At 48.1% G+C, this 23269-nt stretch overlaps 1 protein-coding gene across 3 annotated transcripts in view; it reads right to left on the bottom strand.

Annotated features, from left to right (window-relative positions):
• Positions 1–23269, bottom strand: part of LOC149325065 (medium-chain acyl-CoA ligase ACSF2, mitochondrial-like) — a 187124-nt gene that overhangs the window by 106905 nt on the left and 56950 nt on the right. For 2 of the 3 annotated variants that reach the window (XM_089562684.1, XM_089562686.1), the window contains exon 5: positions 2693–2743. The exons of the other annotated variant lie outside the window; for it this stretch is intronic. In XM_089562684.1, the coding sequence (XP_089418810.1) occupies positions 2693–2743 (51 nt within the window). The remainder of the gene's footprint in view (positions 1–2692; positions 2744–23269) is intronic. 3 annotated transcript variants of the gene reach the window in all.

The raw sequence follows: 23269 nt of genomic DNA, 5'->3' as shown, positions 1-23269 counted from the left end.
TAACCAGCGATAATTGACGAGCCACCTCCTCCCGCACAAACTGCTTGATGTGCTCAAGAAGTGTCGGCTGATCGTGGGCAGGACTGCCTGCTTCCAAGCTCGAAATGGTGGCGTCCGAGCAAGTGGTACGGCGGGTGACATGTCGCTGTTTGCGGAACTCGTCGTAGCTCTGGCACAAAGACACGATGTCGGAGATGGTTTGGGGGTCTTTAGACACCAACATTTGAAACGCATCGTCCTCAATGTCGGATTTTGTCAGCCTCGCTCATAGATGGATTGAGCCACTTACACAAATCAACGACGTCCTCGATATAACTTGTGAGTTCTCGCCGTTCTGTTGGGCACGACTGCGCAACCGTTGTTCAGCACGAAGTTTTCGGACAGCGGGGCGGCCGAAAACGTCAGTCAGGCTGCTTTTTAGAGCCGCCCAGGTAGTAAAATCCGCCTCGTGGTTGCGGAACCATAAGTTGGCGACGTCGGTCAGGTAGAAGATGACGTTCGTGAGCTTAACGACGTCATCCCATATGTTGTATGCGCTCACGCGTTCGTAGGAGGCGAGCCAATCCTCTACGTCAGTGTCGTCAGTGCCGCTGAAGATCGCCGGGTCGCGCTGACGGACGGCACCAGAACAGAGGAGAGGCTGGGCAGGTTGGACCGAGGTGTTGGACGTCGTGGTAGAGCCTTGTAGCCTGGGCATCGTGGCGTAGGTCCACGGGGAGAACCAGCAGCACCTCCACCAAGTGTAATGTGGAAACTCGCACAGTTAGCGTGGACGGGCACAGTCCTTGTCCCAGCGGTGCCGCTCAGCAGGCCAGCGTTGTTGTTGTTGTTGTCCTCTAGAAAATGGCGCATACCCACTGCGGGGGATTGGCCAAGACACAGGCGGCAACTGATAGGTGTACAAAATGTTAAACAAGAAAATAATGGTGGGGAAAAATTAAATAATCATGATAATCGCAAGCGCGAAAACCCGAACTTCGTCGGCTTCGCCTATCTTCTTCCTCGCCTTCGTCGGCGCTACCTGCTGGGGCATCGAACTCCAACTCTCTTTCTTACAAGATATTCATTTCAGAATTATTTTTTAATGCCTTTGATAGGATGGTTAATATGAAAACAGGTCTGTAATTGTTGTTGTCGTTATTATCCGCTTTTTGTTGACCACTTGTAGACAATCACTCGCCCTTGGTGGGGCAATACTCCCCGCGTAAGACATAAATTAATTGTAAGGTGTATGCACGATAGAAGGAAAGAAATAGCATGTTTCAAGAGCTTTATATGCATTCCATTGATATCTACAGCTCTGCTGTTGTTGTATAGTTTTCTCATTGCCTCCATCTCCTCAGCTTCGTCGGCAGGTGCAACGAAAACAAAGCTGCTGTTGTAAGGAACACTTGTTAGATTATTGTTTACCCTCACCCGGTCAACAGTCATTCGCTCATTAAAAAGAAAGGCTAACACTTTGCATGAAAAACAGGCCACATTTTGTTTTATTTTAAGAACTGGGTGATCTTTAGCGTTAAAGCTGAAAAATGAGTTCAGCTTCTCCCATAGCATTTGTGCTTCCAGATAGAGAGCTTAATAAATTAATAAAATGCTGCTTTCGAGCCTTTTTAGCCCCTTCTTTGAAAGATTAGGGTAAGGTTTAAATTTCCTAAGGCTGTCTCGATCTTTGTGTTTAAGTAACTTGCTGAACAGTGTATTTTTGCCTGTATTTTCATTGCCAGGTCCGCTGTTATCCACGGTTTCATATTCTTCTGTGTTGTTTCATGCGTACAAAAGGAAAATTGTCTGCATATGTTGTCTTCACAGTATTAAGGCATTCCTGGTAAGCTGCGCATGCATCGTTTATTGCATACACCCCGTCCCGCGATGCTTGTGAAATTTTTCATAAACGAGGAATGATTTTGCGCTGTAATACACTCTATTAAGCTTGGAGACAGAGATTTGTTTTTGTTGACTTTTTTTACTAAAGGACAAAAAATAGGCGAATTATCACTTAATTCACCTCAAAAACCCCGGATTTACTTCTTTCTTTCGATATATTCGTAGCGAAAATATCAATTAGTGTCGACGTGTCCAGTGTCACTTTCGTTGAAATATTAAAAACATTTGTAAATCCATTCGCCCTCAACAGAACATCGAGCATAGCTTTTCAGGAGTCATTGATAATATGTGTGTACTCTTACCTTCACCAAAAATCAGATTGAAGTGATCATTATATACAAATGCAAAATAATGTTTTAAGTAATTCAAAAACTGTGCTCTCATTTCACTCGGAGGTAAATAATTATCCACAAGCGCAATGTCCTGAAATTTTACTGACATAGATTCACAGTCAAATGTGCTCACCTTGAAGGTTTGTAATAGTTCACACGGTAAAGTATTCCTTATCATGATGCACATCCCATCCCTGCGATCACTAGCGCGATTCACATGAGATACTGGGTATGAAGGCAGACGAAAAACTTTGGAGTTTGAATTTGTTCACATTGTATTTGCCCTCCTGCTCGGGCCAGTCAAAGCTGGAAGTATTCAATAGAAGAATTTAGAAAATGACTACGAATGCACCAGAACTTGGTGATGCTGGCAATGAATCTCGCTTGAGGATCCGCCCTGGCTGAGATTCTGAGGGCGCCACATTGGACACTATTTTCAAAATACTGGCATAAGCTGACTGAAATCGAACGCTTACCTGACGTCGCTGGTGTCGTTCAGAGAGATGACGTACTTTAGAGCCGGATACCTGCAAAAACGTAATTTCGCCGCATGGAAACACTTTTTTTCTCCGTGACCCGAAGAATGGGGAAAAAATTCGCTGTGGTTAGCTTGGTTACGCCCGGTAATTGCGAAAGCAATATCCGTACCTACGCCATGGTACAGCTGGTAGTGCAGCTGGTGGTGGTGCTTGTGGTTAGACTTGTGGTGATGCATCGGTTATACAATCCAAACCAATCCAATCCAAATCAATCCAATCCAATCCATTCTAATCCAATCCAATCCAATTCAATCCACTCCAATCCAATCCAATGCAATCCACTCCTATCCAATCCAATTCAATCCACTCCAATCCAATCCAGTCCAGTGCATTACAATCCAGTCCAATGTAATCCAATCTAATCCAATCCAGTCCAATCCAGTCCAATCTAATCCATTCTATTCCAATCTAATCCAATCCAAACCAATCCAATCCCATCCCATCCAACCCAATCCAATCAATTCCAAAGCAATCCAATCCAATCCAATTCATTCCACTCCACTCCAATCCAATCCACTCATATCCAATCCAATCCAATTTAATGTAATCCAATCTAATCCAATCTAATGCAATCAAGGTCAAATGAAGGTGACCCCTGGTGCCCTCCATTTAACGATAAGCAATGTAGACAAGTCTGTTTAGCGTTCAACAGCTGAAGGTCAAATGAAGGTCAATGGTGGTCACCGCCGCGGCACGATGGTGGTCACCCCGCAAAGTGCAAGTAGTATTGCTTTCGCAATAAAATTGTTCGTGTTTACAAGGGCCCGTCGTGCAAGGGAAGTGGTGCATAGAGGACGTGCGTCATCGGCGCAAGGCCCTTAAACATCGATGCTATCCACGGTTATTACTTTCTAGAGCGTGGACAAGCAAAGTGCAACAAAAACATTCGCTTGCTATTATTGTATTTTCTGAAATAAGCAGGGCTTTCCTATTGTCATTCACATAAAAAAGCACCGCCGAAATTTCGGTCGCCGCGGCACAATTTTCTCGTGTGAGGAAACTTTACGTTTTATGTCATAATGCTGCAACAAGTATTTTCCATTTAATATTTATTTGAGATAGATTTAGACATACCTAGGCTCTTACATTAGTGGGCAAATCAGTGGGCACAGGACACGGTTAACTGGAGGATATGGGAGAGGCCTTTGTCCAAAAGTGGGAGTAGTGAGGCTGTTGATGATGATGAGAAAGGATAATTCAACACATTGATCACACGAGAAGGACAACATGCGCACTACAACGTATGGGAATGGTAGAGACAGTCACAAAGAGCACGAAAACAACACTTTGTAGCAAGGTGTAACAGCATGCTTGTGCATCTGTCAGCATGCACACAGCTATATTTATTCAATGCTTGCATATCTTCAGTAGCGGGCACAAAGATTTCCCCGCATTACAATTCTAAATAAACCAGGGAACCACTTATTTTCCAACAGAATGCCAGTGGACTGGCACCTTGCAATTCATACCACTAATGGTAAATATACAGAAACAAATTTTCTGTACTTGTCACTGCTGATCGAAATCTATAGCAAATCCGACTCTAAGGCTATGGAGGCATTTGCGTTCCCCTTGCAGTTAGGAGACCGGAAAGTAATTCTTTGAACTAGACGTGATATTATCTACGTACACCATCTGTTGACTGTCATATAAGACTTCAATTTTCTTTAGATTAATTTTAAATGCGTACGGTTCTGCTTTGCCTGTCGAGTTGTCGATCATGCTTCACCGTTCTTCTCTAAAGGTACATAGCAAGACATTGTCGTGAGCGAATCGCATATTATTCAGGTGTTCTCGACTAACTCTTTTCCTCAAATGTTCCCAGTCCAGGTTTCTGAATACCGCATGTAAACATATGCTGAATAGTAGTGGAGGCATCCTTTCTCCCTACCAGACATCCTTTATGATCAGTAATGTGTAGAGTAACTCAAGAACGACACACTGCTTGCATGGATAGCAGCTTATCTCTCCTGTAGAGGCCAATGTGTGGGAATTGATGGAGTGTGCTCGAGCTATATGTTTGTCCAGTCGGGTGTTCCACAGGGATCTGTTCTTGGGCCCCTTTTCTTCCTAGTTTTTATTAATGATATTGTTAGTGTAGTACCCGTGAAAATAAAACTTTTTGCTGATGATTGTGTTATTTATCAAGAAATTAAAAACTCGAATGACCAATCTCAACTAAATTCTTCGCTAACTCAAATAGAAAACTGGTGCTCAACGTGGCAAATGAAAATAAACAGGAAGAAAACGGTAACAATGACAGTAACACGCAAAAGAAAACCCCTCCTATTTCCCTATTCCGTCAATGGACACAGTTTATCTTCCGTTAAAAGCTGTAAATACTTAGGTATAATCCTCACCTCAGATCTGAGATGGAATGAACATGTTTCATACATTACAAAAAAGGCTATGCAGAAACTCGGTTACATGAGAAGAACCCTGCGCAATTCAACACAAGAGATAAAACTCCTTGCCTTCAAAACTTTTATCAGACCCGTTCTTGAATACGCTTCTGTAGTCTGGGATCCGTGCACTCAATTAAACATTGCCAAACTCGAAAGCATCCAAAAAAAGGCAGCTCGATTCATCTATAGCTCATATAGTTGGCGTACCTCAGCAACTGCACTTGTGGAAAAAGCTAACTTAGAACCATTACAATTGCGACGGTATTATGAACGAATGAAATACATGCATCTACTCTACAATAGTAAGATAGGTATAGATAGTAGCATTTATATAGAACCTGTTATACGGCGATGTACACGATCAAACCATTCCAAAAAATTAAAAGAATATATGTGCCGAACAGATACCTTTCAAAATTCCTTTTTTCCGAGAACCGTCCGTCAGTGGAACGCTTTGCCTTCTGAAGCTGTGGAATGCCCGTCTGTCGAAACTTTCTTATCAAAATTGAAGGCCATCAGTTAGCTCAACGTAAGCGTTTTTGGTTCCCGCTATTGATATTGCTTTGTGGTTGGCATTATTGTGATTGCGGACGGATCAGCGTATGTCTACCGTTAGTGTTTATTTCCTCAAGCGTGCTATTGATGCCAGTGTTCTTGTGTTATGTGCCAGTGTTGTTTTTATATGCCTGAACAGCGCGAGCTTGTACAAAGCATTTTTCTTTCTTATTTTTTCTTTTTTTCTTCTTGGTGTTAATCTGCTCAAGCAGGCGGATGACACCACTCTTATTATTATCATGTCTTGTAGCGCTTTTTTGTACTTTCTTTACCATGTATGCTCACTCCTGCCAAAGGCCTTCTGCGAAGGCTGGCAGTACCTCTGAAAAAAAAAAAAATAAATAAATAAGTAAGGCGAGTTGTTACGCATTTACAATAACGAAACCAAATGAGTCTCTTAAATGAAGTTAGCTGACATTCCCTCGTCGGCCAATGCTTCTTGCTGTGTTTTCGCACTTTCCGCTGCTTTCATTAATTCTGATCAGTATATTACCACTTTGCCTGCTGAGTACTAAATTTCTATGGTCGCTGTGCCGTCTGCATATTTTCCAGCGCCTTCACAAGCGCCTCTCCTACACTGTGGCTACTCAACGCCTGCATCACTTTTGAGTCCAACGCTTCCAATAATCTATGAATGCTATAGCAATATCTAGCGCATTTTTCTATCACATCATTTACAATGTTGGTGGCATCTAAAAAATTTTTAACTGGAACACTCGGGCGCGCAGATTGAGATAAGGTTTTCGAGCAGCAGGGAAGACGAATGTCTGTTGTCAATGCGCAACCTGGCATTCCTCCTCTAACTGAGAAAAACTTACACACAGGAACGGCAGGAGAAGAAATGCTAACGGTGAGTGAAACCAAGAATCGAAGCAGAAGTGGGAAGAAATCCTTTTTCGTTAGCGGAGGACGATGAACTATTTCTGAGTAGGAGTTGACGCCGTGGCTCGTTTGGAACGCTAAGGAGCATCGCGTAAATGACCTCACTGAAGCGCCACAAGATTTTGGCTACCCACGAGCTTTACGGCCAAGAATTTGCGACGACCAGAGGCCCACACAGAAACTTCGTCGTCGGGGTTGTAGCACACATGCCAGCTGCGAAAACGCTGCAGCGGCGGGTACCATTCTCTTAATTGTTGTCGTCCGAAGTGCACCTGCTCGGCATATTGGGTAAACAGGGGGTTAAAGGTCAGGCAGCGTAGCAATGCGTCGAGCATAGTCTGAGTTTCCATGCGCTCGAGGAGGCCAAACGCTGTGAAACGCGTCGTTTCCTGAATCGCCGTATTGTAAGCGAATCAGGTCTCTGGTTTGGTGCTGGGCATCGCCACGCATCGGTGACATGTCGGCGATTGTTATTCAGCCTCTTCGTCCACTCGTTCATCTACTGGCGAGTAGCCCTGCTACTGGCCATGCCACTCAGCTCACAGACTTCAGCCTTTCGTGTCACAGAAAAAACAGTCTCTTTATCTGTTATTAAGCATGAAATGCTTTTAGCTCCCGTTGTCGGCAGTGGGGTGACGTCACGCCGAGACCTAGAGCCAACATCCGAGCACTGAATTCCACTCATCCGGGCACTGAAACGAGAACATCCGGGCACCGTATGAGATTTAACGAGATTTAACGAGACACTCTAAGCCCTCCTACAGGACCGGCATACAAGCGCCGGTAGCTTCGTGCCGAACGGGTGGTGGCGTTCCTCCCTTCCTGTACGGTGCGATTCCGGTGTCCACCGAGATGATAGAGAATTACTGCGCCATTTCCTTTGGTTTGGTTTGGTTCATGGGGTTTAACGTCCCAAAGCGACTAAGGCTATTAGAGACGCCGTAGTGGAGGGCTCCGGAAATTTCGACCACCTGGGGTTCTTTAACGTGCACTGACATCGCACAGTACACGGGCCTCGAATTTCTCTTCCAAAGAAATTCAACCGCCGCGGCCGGGATCGAACCCGCGTCTTTCGGGACAGCAGCCGAGCGCCATAGCCACTGAGCCACCGCGGCGGCGGCTTTCCTCAAAAAGCGTCGCGTTCGATGGGCATCGCGCCGAACGGGTGGTGGCGTTCCGTGGACTGCCTGGCAGCGCTACAACACGCTGTCACGTTCCACTCCTAAAGGCGAAACTTAAGCGTCATTAATTAGCAGTTAATTAGTATTTTGTCATTAATCAGAAATTAGTCACCAATTAGTAATTTGTCATTATTTCGTCATCAATTATGTGTGACGTAATCCAGTGGTGACGTCAGCAGTGTCACATAGGCAAAGTGGTGCCGAAAACGCTTTCGCCTCTACGCACTTTAGACAGTTTCGAACGCGCTGCATATACATTCTTGTCAGGCCTGCGTCTCGTCATGTCCGCGTACGCTTCTGCATCGTTCTGCATTTCATGCTTACCCTACTCTCGGTTACGGGGGAGGCACAGATTTCATGTACTGTGGAATTCCGTGCCAAAGGATGATGCGCTGTATAATGAAATGACCGACTTGAGAAGCTGCGCCAAGAGATAACACATTGGCCTGGGCATACTCAGGTAATTAAGAATGTGATCCACTGAGAGTCATGCAAAGACAAAGGAAAAGGGTCCTAGTGGAGGGTGGTGGCAACATGGTCGAGCGGTGAATTGGAAAGTTCAGTGGGTTGTAGGAAGAGCGCATGTTTCAATGGCGCGACGTTACGGTATTGATATTGTCACCGACTAGAAGACGACAAAGTGGGCAGTGGCGCGGCAAGGAGCGCTCGAGCTAGGCCCGCCGCCATTAAATCATTCCATCGCTATATGGCGAGTACTCCTGTGTTCATTCGCTTGCTGTCACGTAACAATATTGTCTGAGCGGACAGTTTGACTGCGTACGATGATAAGTCTGGGCAAACAGAAAAATTGTCGTATTCTGGCAAGAGCTAGCGAAAAAGAACCGATGTGGATAGAACTGTATTCGTCCTGACACGGAGAAGAAATTTTTTCGCGAACAGCCTCGATAAGACAGGAAGAAAGTTTAGAGGTTAGCCAGCGGTTCGCATTTCAGAGAAAACAGTATTTGGAAGACACTCTTTCGAGGTTAGGACTCCCTTTGTCTTTACCAGTTATGCTCTCGTTAGGTGCGAGGGCCACGGGATTCTCGTTAAGCACTGTTTGCGGCTACCTTCATGATTACATCATTGCAACTGGGCGCTTACCCTGTTATATCCATATAAAATTCCACTGAATGTCCAAAAGCGTATTTTATTTTGTTTTCTGATGTATCTAATTTGCTTATTATTAACATTTCTAACAATTCATACATATTTTCCGATTTCAAACATTCTACTATTTTACTTAGCTTTTTTCCCGCACTCATACCTCCTTGGCATTCGCCACCGTACCTTGGCCAATCCCCCCGCGTGGGTATGTGCCATTTTCATATGGTGAAGAAGAAGAGTTGGGATTCATTTTGTACAGGACGGTTCGTTTCAAACCAAACTGCGATATACCTCACGAAAAGCCCCGAAATATGGAGACTGACCCGTTCTCTAAATAATCGACTAGGGGTTGTAATTCCGGGTGGACACGCTGCTGGTTGTTCAAATCTGAACTGGTGGCGATCCCAAAGCAACAGCACCCGTCGTCTACGTCGATAGAAGCGAATTCAACACCAGCTCGAGATTGGCCTAGATAATGGCGACAAATTGGTTTTATGCAGCAATGCAGCTAATTTCAGCGCGAGAAGAGGGCGACTTCCATTCGCAATCACTTGCACAACAATGCTTTGACGTGCGCAAGAATGGGCGGCTTTGGGGAGAGCTGACGTAGTTCGGTGAAACTTACTTTTTGCCTGTGAGCCCAAACAAAAGGTGTGTTTTCTCAAGTAAAACCTTTCAGGGCTAATTAGAGCTTCATTTGTTTCGGTAACATTTTAGGGGAACATATAAACATTCACATTGTACAGAGACTGGACAGCGTGCTACTTGGCAGTGAATGTGGCAGCGGTACAGATCGTGACCGAACAAAGTATTCCTTGTCACCCACAGTTGTGGCCGATATGACAAGCTGTGCTGTAATCCACGAACGTTGATTCTCACCTTCTTCGAATGACTTTTTGTGTCCTCACTCAAACGCCGGCGGCGACCAAAGCGATCGCAAGTTGGTCAGGTCAGCGCATCAATGAGCTGCATTGCAGGAGAACCCCTACCAGCAGCCGTCATCTACTTCAAAGCCGGTGGACCATCGCCGTCTTTATTACAGTGGCAGTGGGACAGATCTTGATCTAGCACACATTTTTCTGTCACTCACAGGAGTGCGTTTTGCCGCTTTTACGTCTTTTTTGTTGTAACTTTTGTATCTTTTGCTGCTCTCACTGGCAAACAGAAGTTGCTTGTGAAATATGCCTAATGACGTGGAGAAGCTACGTGCAGAGGTGAGATAAGAGTTATAGAGTTATGTAGCTCAGTCGAGAGGGAAGTTTGTATATAGTGCCACAAATTATCACAGCGTTGCTTTTGCACAAGAAATTTGATGAAACAGATGTTGATGTTTCTCCCTTCACAAGGCACTTAAAGCTGAAATCGCTGCGTAGTCATCCGAGCCGGACGGGCTCAAGAGGCTTTAGGCAGATTTTGAAGAGCGGTACACTGGTCTTCAGTAGCACTCCAGGCACTACAATATCAAGATTGAAGGCATTCTGGAAACTGAAGATGACTTTCACAATACATTGCAGAAGGTTCGTGAAGCAATCAATGAACCCATAACGCTCGATGACGATGTTGCTTCACCCGCCGCGGTGGCTCAGTGGTTACGGCGCTGGGCTGCTTCACCGAAAGACGCGGGTTCGATCCTGGCCGCGGAGGCCGGATTTCGATGAAGGAGAAATTCTAAAGGCCCGTGGGCTGTGCGATACCAGTGCAAGAGCCCCAGGTGGTCGAAATTTCCGGAGCCCTTCACTACGGCGTCTCTCATAGCCTGTTGAAATATACCTGCGCTTAAAAGACACGGACTGAAAGATAGAGACACACACACACAGCGCTGGACTTACAACTGAATTTTTATTCGGGAAACACTGCTCTTTTTATACACCAGCAGCTGATAAAAATGGAAGATGGTAACACCCGGATGATAAAAAATCGACAAACTGTCTCGTCGCATGTCCAGTCCTACCTTCCCTTTTGCAAAAATGCCCTTTCCTTTGATAGTAGTGAAAGGGATGTGCTACTCACGCATGCAACCCCACTGTCCGCTATGCTCATGGCTTCAATTATTTCACGCGCCGTTTGGTCACGGTTCCTGCTTACTATCTTCGTCTCGTTATAGGAAGGTACACATATACACTCTTGACAATGAACAACCAAATTCCCATCGCCTTTCCGTTCCATGTTCTTCCGATGTTCACGGAGCCGCTCATTCAAACATCGCCCCGTTTGGCCTACATATGCTTTGCCACATGTCAGCGGCAACCTGTATACCACTCCTTCTGCGCATGCGACCATGGGGACTTGGCGTTTCTTTTTACACCCCTTAGCTTTTCTTTCTGGGTACGTTACAATTTTGCATAAGTTTTCCAGTTTGTCCTGGGCTGAAAAAACGACCCTAGTTTTTACTTTCGAAGCAATTCTTTTAAGATTATGGGACACCCCATGAATGTACGGAATCAACAACGTTTTCTCCTTTTGTTTTGCTCCCTCCTTGCTAGGCACCGTACCCTTTTTGCCAAATTTCTTGCGCATGCTTTTTGCCACCGACACCAAAACCTGATCCGGATAACCTGCTTCCTTTAGCCTCACCACCTGCTGCTCAAAACTTTCTTTGACTAATTCCGGACAAGATTTCTTCAACGCATTTTGAAAACATAACCTCACGATTGCCCTCTTCACTAATTTTGAATGTGCAGAGCTGAACGGAAGCAAACCTTTGTTACCTCTAGGCTGGTACATCCAAAATGTCCCATCAGGCGCCAGTGACAGCTTGATATCGAGGAAGCGTATCGTGCCTTCGTTCATTTCTTCATATGTGATTAATAGTGGGTTAAGGGTTTTACTAAAAACAGCAAGTAGCTCTTGCACAGCAGAGTCGTAAATACCGTCAAGGTGATTAAAGACCACTAAAAAGTCATCCACAAACCGGAACACTTTTACGCCATCAACTTTGTTTTGATCTCGCAACAGGATAGCCAACTTCCTGTCACATTGGGCAAGAAAAATGTTACTTAGAACTGGCGCGATACACGACCCGATGCAAACTCCCTTCTTCTGCCGATAAACCACATCATTCCAAGTGACGCACGTGGCAGCCAAATAGAAGGACAACATTTCCAGAAAATTTCTCACGCACATTCCCGTTTCATTTTGGAATGCTACACTTCCAAACTGATCAATGCAATCACCCACGCATTGAAGCAACTCCTGATGTGGCAAGGAATAATATAGATCCTTTATATCGAACGAACTCTGAAGGCCCGAGGAGCACCTCTTGAGCCAAGTACCTGCACCCACAGGAGATCCCTGAACGTACGGACTTGACACCTCCACTCCGATCGTAAAATTCTGCACATCCGCATGCCATGCCCCATCGAGGGCTCGAAACCACCGAAGAGAGCCCTAACTGCTTGCGGTATGTGAAAGCAGTTCACACCCTAGACGACGTCCGCCTGCCTCAGGATGTGCAGCGGGTGCTCTCACTTGGCCCCAAGTTCGCCGTGGAACCACGGAAGACCGCGCCTGAGCTGCTGTCCCTCGTGCGCCAAGTTGCAAGGTTCGCTCCAACGTCCGAGAGTGAACGATGCATATCAGAGGGAGTGGGCGTTCTTTCAAGATGTAAGCCTGCGAAAACCAGTCTTCCAATAGGGCGGGTTATTTCAGTGCTGCGGGATGACTCTTTATGTTTACTTACTGCAGACAAGGACGGTGGTTTCGTTGTTTTAACGAAAGAGATTTTTGGTAAAAAAGCTTAAGGGCAAGTTCAACCTACTGAGCATCGATGATCCGTTTTTGGTGAAGGATTCCCAACAGATTATAACTTTTCTGGACAATCACAAAGACAGTCGGTTCATGGCGTGTTCGTTCGATATAAAGGATCTATATTATTCCTTGCCACATCAGGAGTTGCTTCAATGCGTGGGTGATTGCATTGATCAGTTTGGAAGTGTAGCATTCCAAAATGAAATGGGAATGTGCGTAGCAATTTTCTGGAAATGTTGTCCTTCTATTTGGCTGTCACGTCCGTCACTTGGAATGATGTGGTTTATCGGCAGAAGAAGGGAGTTTGCATCGGGTCGTGTATCGCGCCAGTTCTAAGTAACATTTTCCTTGCCCAATGTGACAGAAAGTTGGCTATCCTGTTGCGAGATCAAAACAAATTTGATGGCGTAAAAGTGTTCCGGTTTGTGGATGACTTTTTAGTGGTCTTTAATCACCTTGAGGGTATTTACGACTCTGCTGTGCAAGAGCTACTTGCTGTTTTTAGTAAAACCCTTAACCCACTATTAATCACATATGAAGAAATGAACGAAGGCACGATACGTTTCCTAGATATCAGGCTGTCACTGGCGCCTGATGGGACATTTTGGATGTACCAGCCTAGAGGTAACAAAGGTTTGCTTCCGTTCAGCTCTGCACATTCGAAATTAGTGAAGAGGGCAATCGTGAGGTTATGTTTTCAAAATGCGTTGAAGAAATCTTGCCCGGTATAAATCAAAGAAAGTTTTGAGCAGCAGGTGGTGAGGCTAAAGGAAGCAGGTTTTCCGGATCAGGTTTTGGTGTGGGTGGCAAAAAGCCTGCTCAAGAAATTTGGCAAAAAGGGTACGGTGCCTAGCAAGGAGGGAGCAAAACAAAAGGAGAAAACGGTGGTGATTCCGTACATTCATGGGGTGTCCCATAATCTTAAAAGAATTGCTTCGAAAGTAAAAACTAGGGTCGTTTTTTCAGCCCCGGACAAATAGGAAAACTTATGCAAAATTGTAACGTACCCAGAAAGAAAAGCTAAGGGGTGTAAAAAGAAACACCAAGTCCCCATGGTCGCATGCGCAGAAGGAGTGGTATACAGGTTGCCGCTGACATGTGGCAAAGCATATGTAGGCCAAACGGGGCGATGTTTGAATGAGCGGCTCCGTGAACATCGGAAGAACATGGAACGGAAAGGCGATGGGAATTTGGTTGTTCATTGTCAAGAGTGTAAATGTGTACCTTCCTATAACGAGACGAAGATAGTAAGCAGGAACCGTGACCAAACGGCGCGTGAAATAATTGAAGCCATGAGCATAGCGGACAGTGGGGTTGCATGCGTGAGTAGCACATCCCTTTCACTACTATCAAAGGAAAGGGCATTTTTGCAAAAGGGAAGGTAGGACTGGACATGCGACGAGACAGTTTGTCGATTTTTTATCATCCGGGTGTTACCATCTTCCATTTTTATCAGCTGCTGGTGTGTAAAAAGAGCAGTGTTTCCCGAATAAAAATTCAGTTGCAAGTCCAGCGCTGTGTGTGTGTGTCTCTAACTTTCAGTCCGTGTCTTTTAAGCGCAGGTATATTTCAATATGGTAAACCAACTCGCCCAACAAACCACTCTGCTCATAGCCTGAGTTGGTTCGGGACGTTAAACCCCAAGAAGCCAACCAACCTTGTTGCTTGTCACCATAACCCCTTTGAACGCGCGAAATAACTGCTTTAAATATTCTTTTTTTTCCGAGGAACTGATTGGAACAAACTTAATAGCGAGACTGTTAATCATAATTCACCTGCCGCGGTGGCTCATTGGTTACGGCGCTCGGCTGCTGGCCCGAAAGACGCGGGTTCGATTCCGGCCGCGGTGGTTGAATTTCGATGAAGGCGAAATTCTAGAGGCCCGTGTACTGTGCGATGTCAGTGCACGTTAAAGAACCTCAGGTGGTCGAAATTTCCGGAGCCCTTCACTACGGCGTCTCTCATAGCCTCAGTTGCTTTGGGACGTTAAACGCCAATAAACGAAACGAAACAAACGAATCATAATTCTTTACTGCTGTTTGAAAAGTGCCTGGAAATGTTATGAATTTGAGTGTGTTTATATGCTTGTATTTTGTGTTGTCCCACCCTGCTATGATCTGTACAAGATCGCAGTATCTATAAATAAATAAATAAATAAACCATGTCCAAACTAGGAACGCTACAGTCCCGAATATCGTCTTGCAGTTTTGCAGTCGCTCGAAACGGGACACCGTTCTAACCAAAGCGTACCGAAGTAAAATTGCCACAGTCGACCTGACCCCCCCCCCCCCCCCACCCCTCGAAACAAAGTCCTCTCTACAGTCCTTGGTGCGGAGGAAAGCTCCACGCTCTACCATATATGTTGGGGAATGCCAGGACAAACCGGACAAAAAGTTCATAGTACCACATCCGACACACTAGCAGTGGAAGGAGGCCCTGACCAGCGATAACCTGGACCAGCAAGCCTGCATCATCCAGTTAGTCTACAAGTCAGCTGCCGCCAGCGGAGCCCTAGACGAGGAGCCCCGACCACCCGGCTCCTGTGAATTAATATATGATAGTTAAAAGATTTCTCTCTAGATATATATAAGAATGCGGATTTGTATCCCGCCAAGAAAAAAACTGCTATAAATGGCGATTTCTGGTAAAGAGGACCAAATCTGCAAATCTGTCTGGGCTAGCTCGTAATGGCAACATTCTAGCTAGAAGGAATTAAAGTTCAGATATTGTCAAGCTCGCTTGCCTGATATACCCCGAGAAAATAATTTTCGTAACCCCATTCCTTGTACTGTCAGGCCGGAATGAAACGCGAACAGAGCCCGTGAACAAGCCAAAATATTTTGCTCGATGTGCTTTCAGCGACCGTGCACAGCTCAGCTTAACTCACGCACTGGGATAAAGAGTCTACCGAAGTGCATATTAATATAGCTTCGTTTATTAGGGTTTAATGTCCCAAAGCTACTCAGGCTTTGAGGGACGCCGTACGTAGTGAAGGGCTCCGGAAATTTCGACCACCTTGGGTTCTTTAACGTGCGCTGACATCGCGCAACACATGGGCCTCTAGAATTTCGCCTCCATCAAAATTCGATCCACCGATCCATCGATCCACCGCGGCCAGGATCGAACCCGCGTCTCTCGGGTCAGTAGCCGTTCGCCATAACCACTGAGCCACCGCACTAGGCAAACTCAAAACCACTTGTAAAGGAACACCTCGCTGCGAAGCAAAATAGTATGGAATATGCGTGTTCGCGTTTCATTCCGGCCTGCCTGTGTCTTTTTTCTATGACCTGCGATTTTTTCGCTCCGAACGATGTTTCATCTCTGTATGCAAAAAGAAGAAAGCCGACACCTTATATCGCCTGAACGCACAGTCACTAAGTAGCAAATGAGATGAAGTTGCCGCTCTTCTTTTTCTTTCTATGTTAACATGGTAACTAGGCTAACCGGTGCGGGTAACATAAGGTACTGCGAGAGCGCTTTGATCAACGACTATTTGTGGACAGACCGCGATGGCAGACAGACGTGTGCTGACAATGTTGTCGCCAATGGAATTGCGTTCTCTTATCCGGTATGAATGGGCACGTGGGACTAGTGTGTCTGCAATTCATGATCCCCTATGTATCGTGTATGGTGAGGAGGCCATGTCTCGTGAAGTGCTTGGTTGTCAAATTCTAAGTGTCGGCTTCCGCAGGAAATGTTACGGCCAGAGTGTTGTGGGACGCCAAAGGGGATATTCGTCCTGTCAACTACCTATGTGTCTTCTCTGTTTTTTGCGCCTAAAAACTGTTTAATTATGAACCAAAACCAACTAGCCGAGCAGCAAGTGCTGTCCTCGTGCAGTGGCAGGACGGCGCTGAGCGAGTCATCGCGTACACTAGCCGGACTTTGTCCCGTTCTGAATCCAATTTTTCCACCACCGAGAAAGAATGCCTCGCTGTTGTATGGGCAGTGATGAAATTTCGCCGGCATCTTTATGGCCGCCGCTTTCAGGTCGTGAGTGACCATCACTCTCGTTGCTGGTTAACGAACTTGCGCAATCCCTCTGGACGCCTTGCACGTTGGAGTTTACGTCTGCAGGAGTTCGACATGACCATCGTGTAAAACTCCGGGCGCCAGAACAACGACGCCGACTGCTTGTCCCGTTCGCCTATCCAGTCTGCGAGCGAAGACGAAGAGCCAAACTTCTCTCGTATCGCAACCGTCGACGCAGTCACTGTTTCGAAGCACCAAAGTGAGGACCCGGCGCTCGCACCACTCATCGACGGAACTACCCCGTCCCACCGCCAGAACACACTCCTCGTTTTGTCTCCTAAACGACGTGCTCTACAAGATCAGCTTTTCTCCAACGGGAAGGGATTATCTCCTCGTCGTGCCAGAGACTCTCCGCGACGAAGTCTTGCAGGCATGTCATGATGAGCTCACCGCCGGTCACCTCGGCTGTGCTCGACCTCTGGTTCGCATTCAAAGGAGTTTTTACTGGCCCAAACTTGCGGCGGCAATGCGCCACTACGTACGAAAGTCAACGATTGGCAGCGACGAAAAATACCGTCTGTAAGGTCAGCTGGTTTACTGCAGCCTGTCCAAGTGCCCAGACTTCCATTCGAGCAAGTTGGCAAGGACTTGTTGGGCCCTTTTCCAACTTCCTCCGAGGGCAGCCGGTGGATAGTCGTCGCGACCGATTACCTCACGCGCTATGCTGAAACAAAGGCCCTCCAACGCGGCATGGCAGCCGGAGCAGCAAAATTTTTCGCCGAGCGCATCGTCCTCAGGCACGGCGCCCCGGCAATTGTCATAACGGACCGAGGCACAGCTTTCACGGCCAAGCTGCTGCAATCCATCATGCGGCTGAGTGGCACTACCCACCGTAAATCCACCGCCTACCATCCACAGACGAATGGCCTGACCGAACGTCTCAACAAAACTATCGCCGACATGCTGTCTATTCATCGTAAAAAAACCAGCGCTAAAGAACACGGAGAGAGGACAAGGTGAAACAGACTGACGGCGCTGATCATCAGCTCTTATGCTGTCTATACACGTACATGTTGAACATCTGTCTTGGGACGACATCCTGCCGTACGTCACATTCGCGTACAATACGGCGCGCATGACGCTCTTCTCTGTGTTGTATGGCCGCGAGGTGTCCACCATGCTAGAGGCCATGTTGCCCCATGACGGCCATGACCCCGAAGTTGGTACTGAGGAATTTACTCAGTGTGCCGAAGAAGCACGGCTGCTTGCGCGACTGCGCATCCGGAGCCAGCAAGGCCGAGACGATGGTGTTGCCTGCCACCTGAGAGTGAGCCGGGACCGACACAGACTCTGTGGCTCTTCCCGGAGGCTTGCTCTTTGGCTTGGGCTACGGAAGAGACTAGCAAGGGTGGAAGAGCGGGCTAGTTGGTAGTTCATTTTCAAGAGACTACCCCTCTGCAGAAGCTTCCATAGGCTGTCTTTGAGTCCGTGACCACGGTGTCCACGCTCGGCTGTGCGAGTGCGAGGGCCACGGCCGCTTCTTCGGCAACTACGGGGTCTGTTGTGTTCAGGGACGCGCGGACGATCAGCCTGTCCTTTGACGTAACCGCCGCACAGTTACTGTGTTTTCGGACCGAGGCGTGTCCGCGTAGAGGACCCTGGGGTTCACTTCCAGCTTCCGGGCTTTGACTTTGGCCCGCGCGGTGAGCCTCTCACCGTCCTTGCCCGGCGTCATGTTCCGGTGAAGGGGTTTGGTCTCAGTGGTCGTCTTCCAGTCTTCCGCAAGGGCCGTCTTGATGGGTACTGGCTCGACCTGCCATCCTATCTTGCGTAGGATGTCTCGTCCGCCTTCCGTGTGACTGAGCCGGATTCTCTGATTAGAGAGGTAGGCTTCGATGAACTCCTCCACCGTGTTGTAGGCGCCTGTCACAAAGTCATTCCTGCCTTGTACGTATTTTACTTTTCCAACAGAGGAAAAAAGGCGCCTCAGTTTTTCACGAAAGGGTCACAATGCGGCGGCGACGATTCTGCACCCCTCGCGGGGGCAGTTGACCGCTCGCGACGCTGGAGGGTCAAGGCTGCTCCGCCCCCTCCCCAGGATTATCGCCGGGAAGCGGGCGCGTGCACGATCTAGGGACGGGAAGCGGCCGGTTGAATGTCCCAGCACCATTCCGGACCTTCGCAAGCTTCTCGTTAGGAACGTAGCTTTCCCTCGCGTCCCTTCTCAATCTGTTCGTGTTTCTTTCCCCCCGTTTTGAACAGCTGAAAATCGTTGGTGCACTGGACCTTGAGGATTCCTTTGTTTTTTTTGTTTGTCACGAGAACGCTGTGGCGGGAAAACCGCGAGCCGGGCAGTTGTCTTGGAGATTTCGGTGCGTGCGGATGTGTGTGAGGTCAGCCAGGGAAGTGGTCGGCAAGCGAGCTAAGGCGGGTGTCTGACGCGTAGAGGGCGTCGACGGCGGCCCCGAAGACGCGTGCTCGAAGTTCGCCCGTATCCGCAACCCCCCATCAGCCCCACGCGCCTCCGCAGCCCGACGCTCCCTGCGACCGTACCTTGCCACCCCGCAGTTAAGCCACCGTTTCTCCCCACTCGCTTTACTCTTTTCTTCGTCATGTCGCTCTTTCTCGTCGTAACCTTTTGTACAGTATTGCTTTGTTGTTGTAACGTGGTTGTATAGTTCTTGCCCTGTTGTTTTCCTCTTCTTGTTAATAGTTGCTTTCTGAATCTGTGTTTATTCGCGTTGAGCCTGCGTATGGCCGCTATTTTGCTGGGCTTTGTGTTGTAAATTTTTGTTGTTATCATTTGCCCAAGTAAAAGGGTTGCTAAAGAAACGTGCCTACGCCTCATGCCTCCGGTCAACGGCTAATCAGGTGTGGCCCTTATCGCCGGTCAGCAGTAGAATCTCCACTTTTTCACGCGGGGTGGAGAAGTTTGTCGCTTCTCCCACTCCGAACTTACGGAGAGTGCTGTGGGGGGCAGGTTGGCCCGATTAATTGTAATTTCGGCGCCAGCGAAACATCTAGCCGCCTACGATATCGTGACAGCACCCCTGTCTAGCATTCTTTTCATGGACGAGTATATGGGCATGCCCAGTGCTTGCTTCGTTGCCTTAAGAAGCATCGTGTTTAAGGTATCCCTATTCGCCTTCTTCAGCTGGAGATACGAGGCGGAGTCGATAACCCTCGACACGACGAATGCGCGTACCGGGCGTATGGCATCATCCCCTTTAAGGCCTCGGTTTCTGTTAGATACCCTCCGATTCATGCTAAATATCTGTTCGGTTGTAGTCTTGATCTTCGTGACGGCGGTGTGCGCCTTCCCGTCGCTGTGAAGTAGTAGGCTAAGAATCCTAACCTGCTGTTTGGCTTGATGGCCGTTCCGTAGATGGGGATGCTAACGTTCGGCAGCAGCTCCTTCTTGAATACATCGGTCTGTTGTACTTCCTGCTGCAGGGTAAAGGGATGGAATAGACAACGCCCGACAAGCATTGTATGAACGGATCCCGATGCTTAATTGTGCATTCTGGAATTTTTTCGCCAGATCCATTGACCCTAAACAAGCGGTTATTAGTGCATAAAGCTACTGCTGAAGATAGAAGGTCCGGTAATTTGGCCATCCACTGCCGTGATTGCAGTCCTTGCCGACGCGTCTACCCCCCTTTCAAGGAAAAAGAAATTCTGGCGAAAAACATAAATCAACTGACCCGAGAGATCATTCAAGCAGCCACAATTAGCGAGCTATAAGATGAGTGCGTTAGTACACCGTCAGTCGCCCTGTTAGACAAAGAGCAAGAACAGAAAGCTGGGCGAGTTGGTTGTTATCCATTTTTTAACAGCGCGAAAAGACGACGACGTTTACACACACAACAACACGAGCGCTGGCGTTGTTGTGTGCGTAAACGTCGTCGTCTTTTCGCGCTGTTAAAAAATAGACAAAGAGCGTTCATTCCTCTCTGCTTCGATTTGATTCAGTGCATTCTTTGGGTTTCATGCCGTGATGTTTTGTTGGTGTCCACTTTTTACGATGTTTCCCATGTTAAATTTTCTGTAAAAACATCTGTTATCTCATCTTAGGTTTTATCCCCCCTCACGTTTTTATGATTTATTGCTTCTTTTTGGAGATCTGTTGTCTGTTCAATTTCATTTTCGCGACCACCTTCCCTTCTTGTTTTCATTCTCACCGGCTTCTCAGGTTTTTCCCTTTATCTGTTTTGACGCTTTTAATTCCGCCTTCTTTTAGCCATGCCGATTTTTTACATCTTCCTCAGGCTTTCCTGCACCTGTTATGCTTCAGTCTGTTCACCTTTTGGCGCCTTTATCTTTGTCACCTTTCGTCGTCAATCGTTTAGCCGTGTTGGTTGTTGGCTTTTTCGGGCTTTTTCGTAGAATTGTTTCTTTACTCTCTCCGCGTTTGTTTCTCCCCGCTTTTTTCATTCCACCCTCCCCCCAGCCCTTTATTTTTTTTTCTCGCTTGTTTGGGCTGCGTTATTGGTTATCAGTGACGATATGAATAGTCGGCCTATCTGTTGGCTGTTTCCGTGCATCCACTTTGCTGATCTTTGCGCGTGCGCATCAGCGCGTGCGCATCACTCCCTCCGGTTCTGTATAAAAGGTGCGAATCGGCTGCCTTCCGAAATAAAGTTGTTAGTCAGCGCAGTTGTGTGTCCTTCTCGTTCTGGTCCTTTGTCTGCAAGCGCTGTTTTTCTCAAGAGGTATCTCAACCAACTCTCCCAGCAACACACCTTGCTCATTTTGCCTAGCCTTTCGTTAATTTGATCGCGGCCAAAATTGCCGTCAGTACTCCTTCTCGCGGGATCTGTGTCGTTCCCGTGGTCGCGGTCCCTGCGGTCGCCGCTTTCTCTCCGCTCGTGGGGCTCTCTTCGGCGCCCATCGCCTCTTTGATGCACGTTGCGTGGCCCCAGCCTCTCCCGCCGCCTGCCCTAGGCGGGGCGAGGAGGGGTCCCTCCGCAGAACCCTGCGCAAGCTTGAGGCGTTGTTCCCCGCCGTGCTGTTGTTTTGGGGTCGTGCATTTGCCGAGCTGCCGTTACTCGCCAGCGTTTTGATCTTATTCATAAGTGCCCATACTTGGGCGTTCTGCTCCTGGATCCGAGCGTTTTGGCGCTCTATGATCCTCTTAAGCTCTATCACTTCGCTACTGTCCTTTTGCGGATTCGCTTGTGAGTTAAGCGGTTGGGAGGGGGTGAGGGGTGGGCACTCAGGGTCGCTGGTACGAGCGACGGGAGGCCAGTTGGGCCAGCCCACCCTTTTCTCGGCGATCCCTCGGCGTCAGGTAGACTCGCTCTGGGACCTCAAAGTGGCCCCGGATCTCGAACTGGCCCGGAAGCGCCAGTGGCGGTTGAAGTCGCAGTTGCCGTCCCCGGATGGTCTCTTCGATCGGGAGCGACTCTGGCGGCCGTTTCGCCCGCCACTGTCGTTGCTGCTGCGGCGTGGCGTGTGTGACCGACACTGTAGCTTGGAGGCGCTACGGTGGGGTCCGCCTGCAAGACCTTCTCCCGGCGTCTGCTTCCTCCGCTTGGCGCCGTTCCCAGCGCCGCCGGCGGACGACGTAGGGCGTCTTAAAGCGGGCTTTGCAGGTCTTGTCCGCGGTCAGGTGTTTGCCTCCGCACAGGCCACACTTCGGGACACATCCATGGTCTTTGGCGGGGTTGGAGATTCCGCACTCTCGGCAGATCGTGTTGGAAGGATCCGGGCACACGTCCATTGTGTAACCCACTTTTCCGCACGCATAGCATACGTCGATTTCTTTTCTGTGCAACGTGCACTGTGTGAGCAGGTTACCATATCTCACGTAATTGGGTACTTTGTGCCCTTCGAAGGCAATGACGATAGATCGAGGCTTACCGATTCGGTTTGCCTGTACGGCCGTTGGGGTACGCTCGTGCACAACAATTTCTTGAATCTCCTGGGCCGTATCTTCGAGCGAGATGCCCCTTATGACGCCCTTCACGGTGCCGTGGGGGGCCGCTTCATAGGTACTTACTTCGTGCGCCGTGCCGCGTATGCCAATCCTTCCTACTGCAGACTATCGGTCGGCGTGCTCTTTTTTGGATGTGCTCACCACGACGGTATTCTGCTGGAGGTTGCGGCACACGACGTCCTCACTTGCTTCATTGGCGGAGATCTTTTCCGCCGCCGAATTGCGCGACTTAGTTCAACGCGGGTCACGTCGCTCACGTGGAGTCCGCCTCGTGGTCGTAACATGTTCTTTATGTCGTCGCGCGGCAAGTATGGCATGCGCGCGCCCTTCCACAATTTTCCCTTGTTTACACGTTTCGCCCTTGAGTGACGTCTATCGCTGCCAGTGGCGCCACCGCCGAGGTTGTTGCTCCGGCTGTTGACATCAGCCGTAGTCTTGGCGCCATCTTGGCTCGTTTGAAGTACGGGATTTAGGCCTAGCTTGCCCATGTCCTTGTGCTTGACTCTCAGTGGCAGTTTTCCAGCCTTGCGATCTTGTGCATTGGTTCGGTTCGGCGAAATTTCGACACCGTCCACCTCTACACGCATAGCGCTAATCATCTTAGGTCAATGCTCACTTGCGTATCACTGATTGTTCGATGTTCCGCTGACGGCTTCACCGAGGCTCGGGCTGGGCCTACCGCTCCCCTGGCCAAGGCCGAAGTCGACCGCCCCCTACTTCAGCCTAC

This window comes from Amblyomma mixtum, chromosome 10, assembly GCF_055824585.1.
Source record: "Amblyomma mixtum isolate Tamu chromosome 10, ASM5582458v1, whole genome shotgun sequence".
Taxonomy (NCBI): domain Eukaryota; kingdom Metazoa; phylum Arthropoda; class Arachnida; order Ixodida; family Ixodidae; genus Amblyomma; species Amblyomma mixtum.
This window is presented reverse-complemented; position numbering and strand designations above follow the sequence as displayed.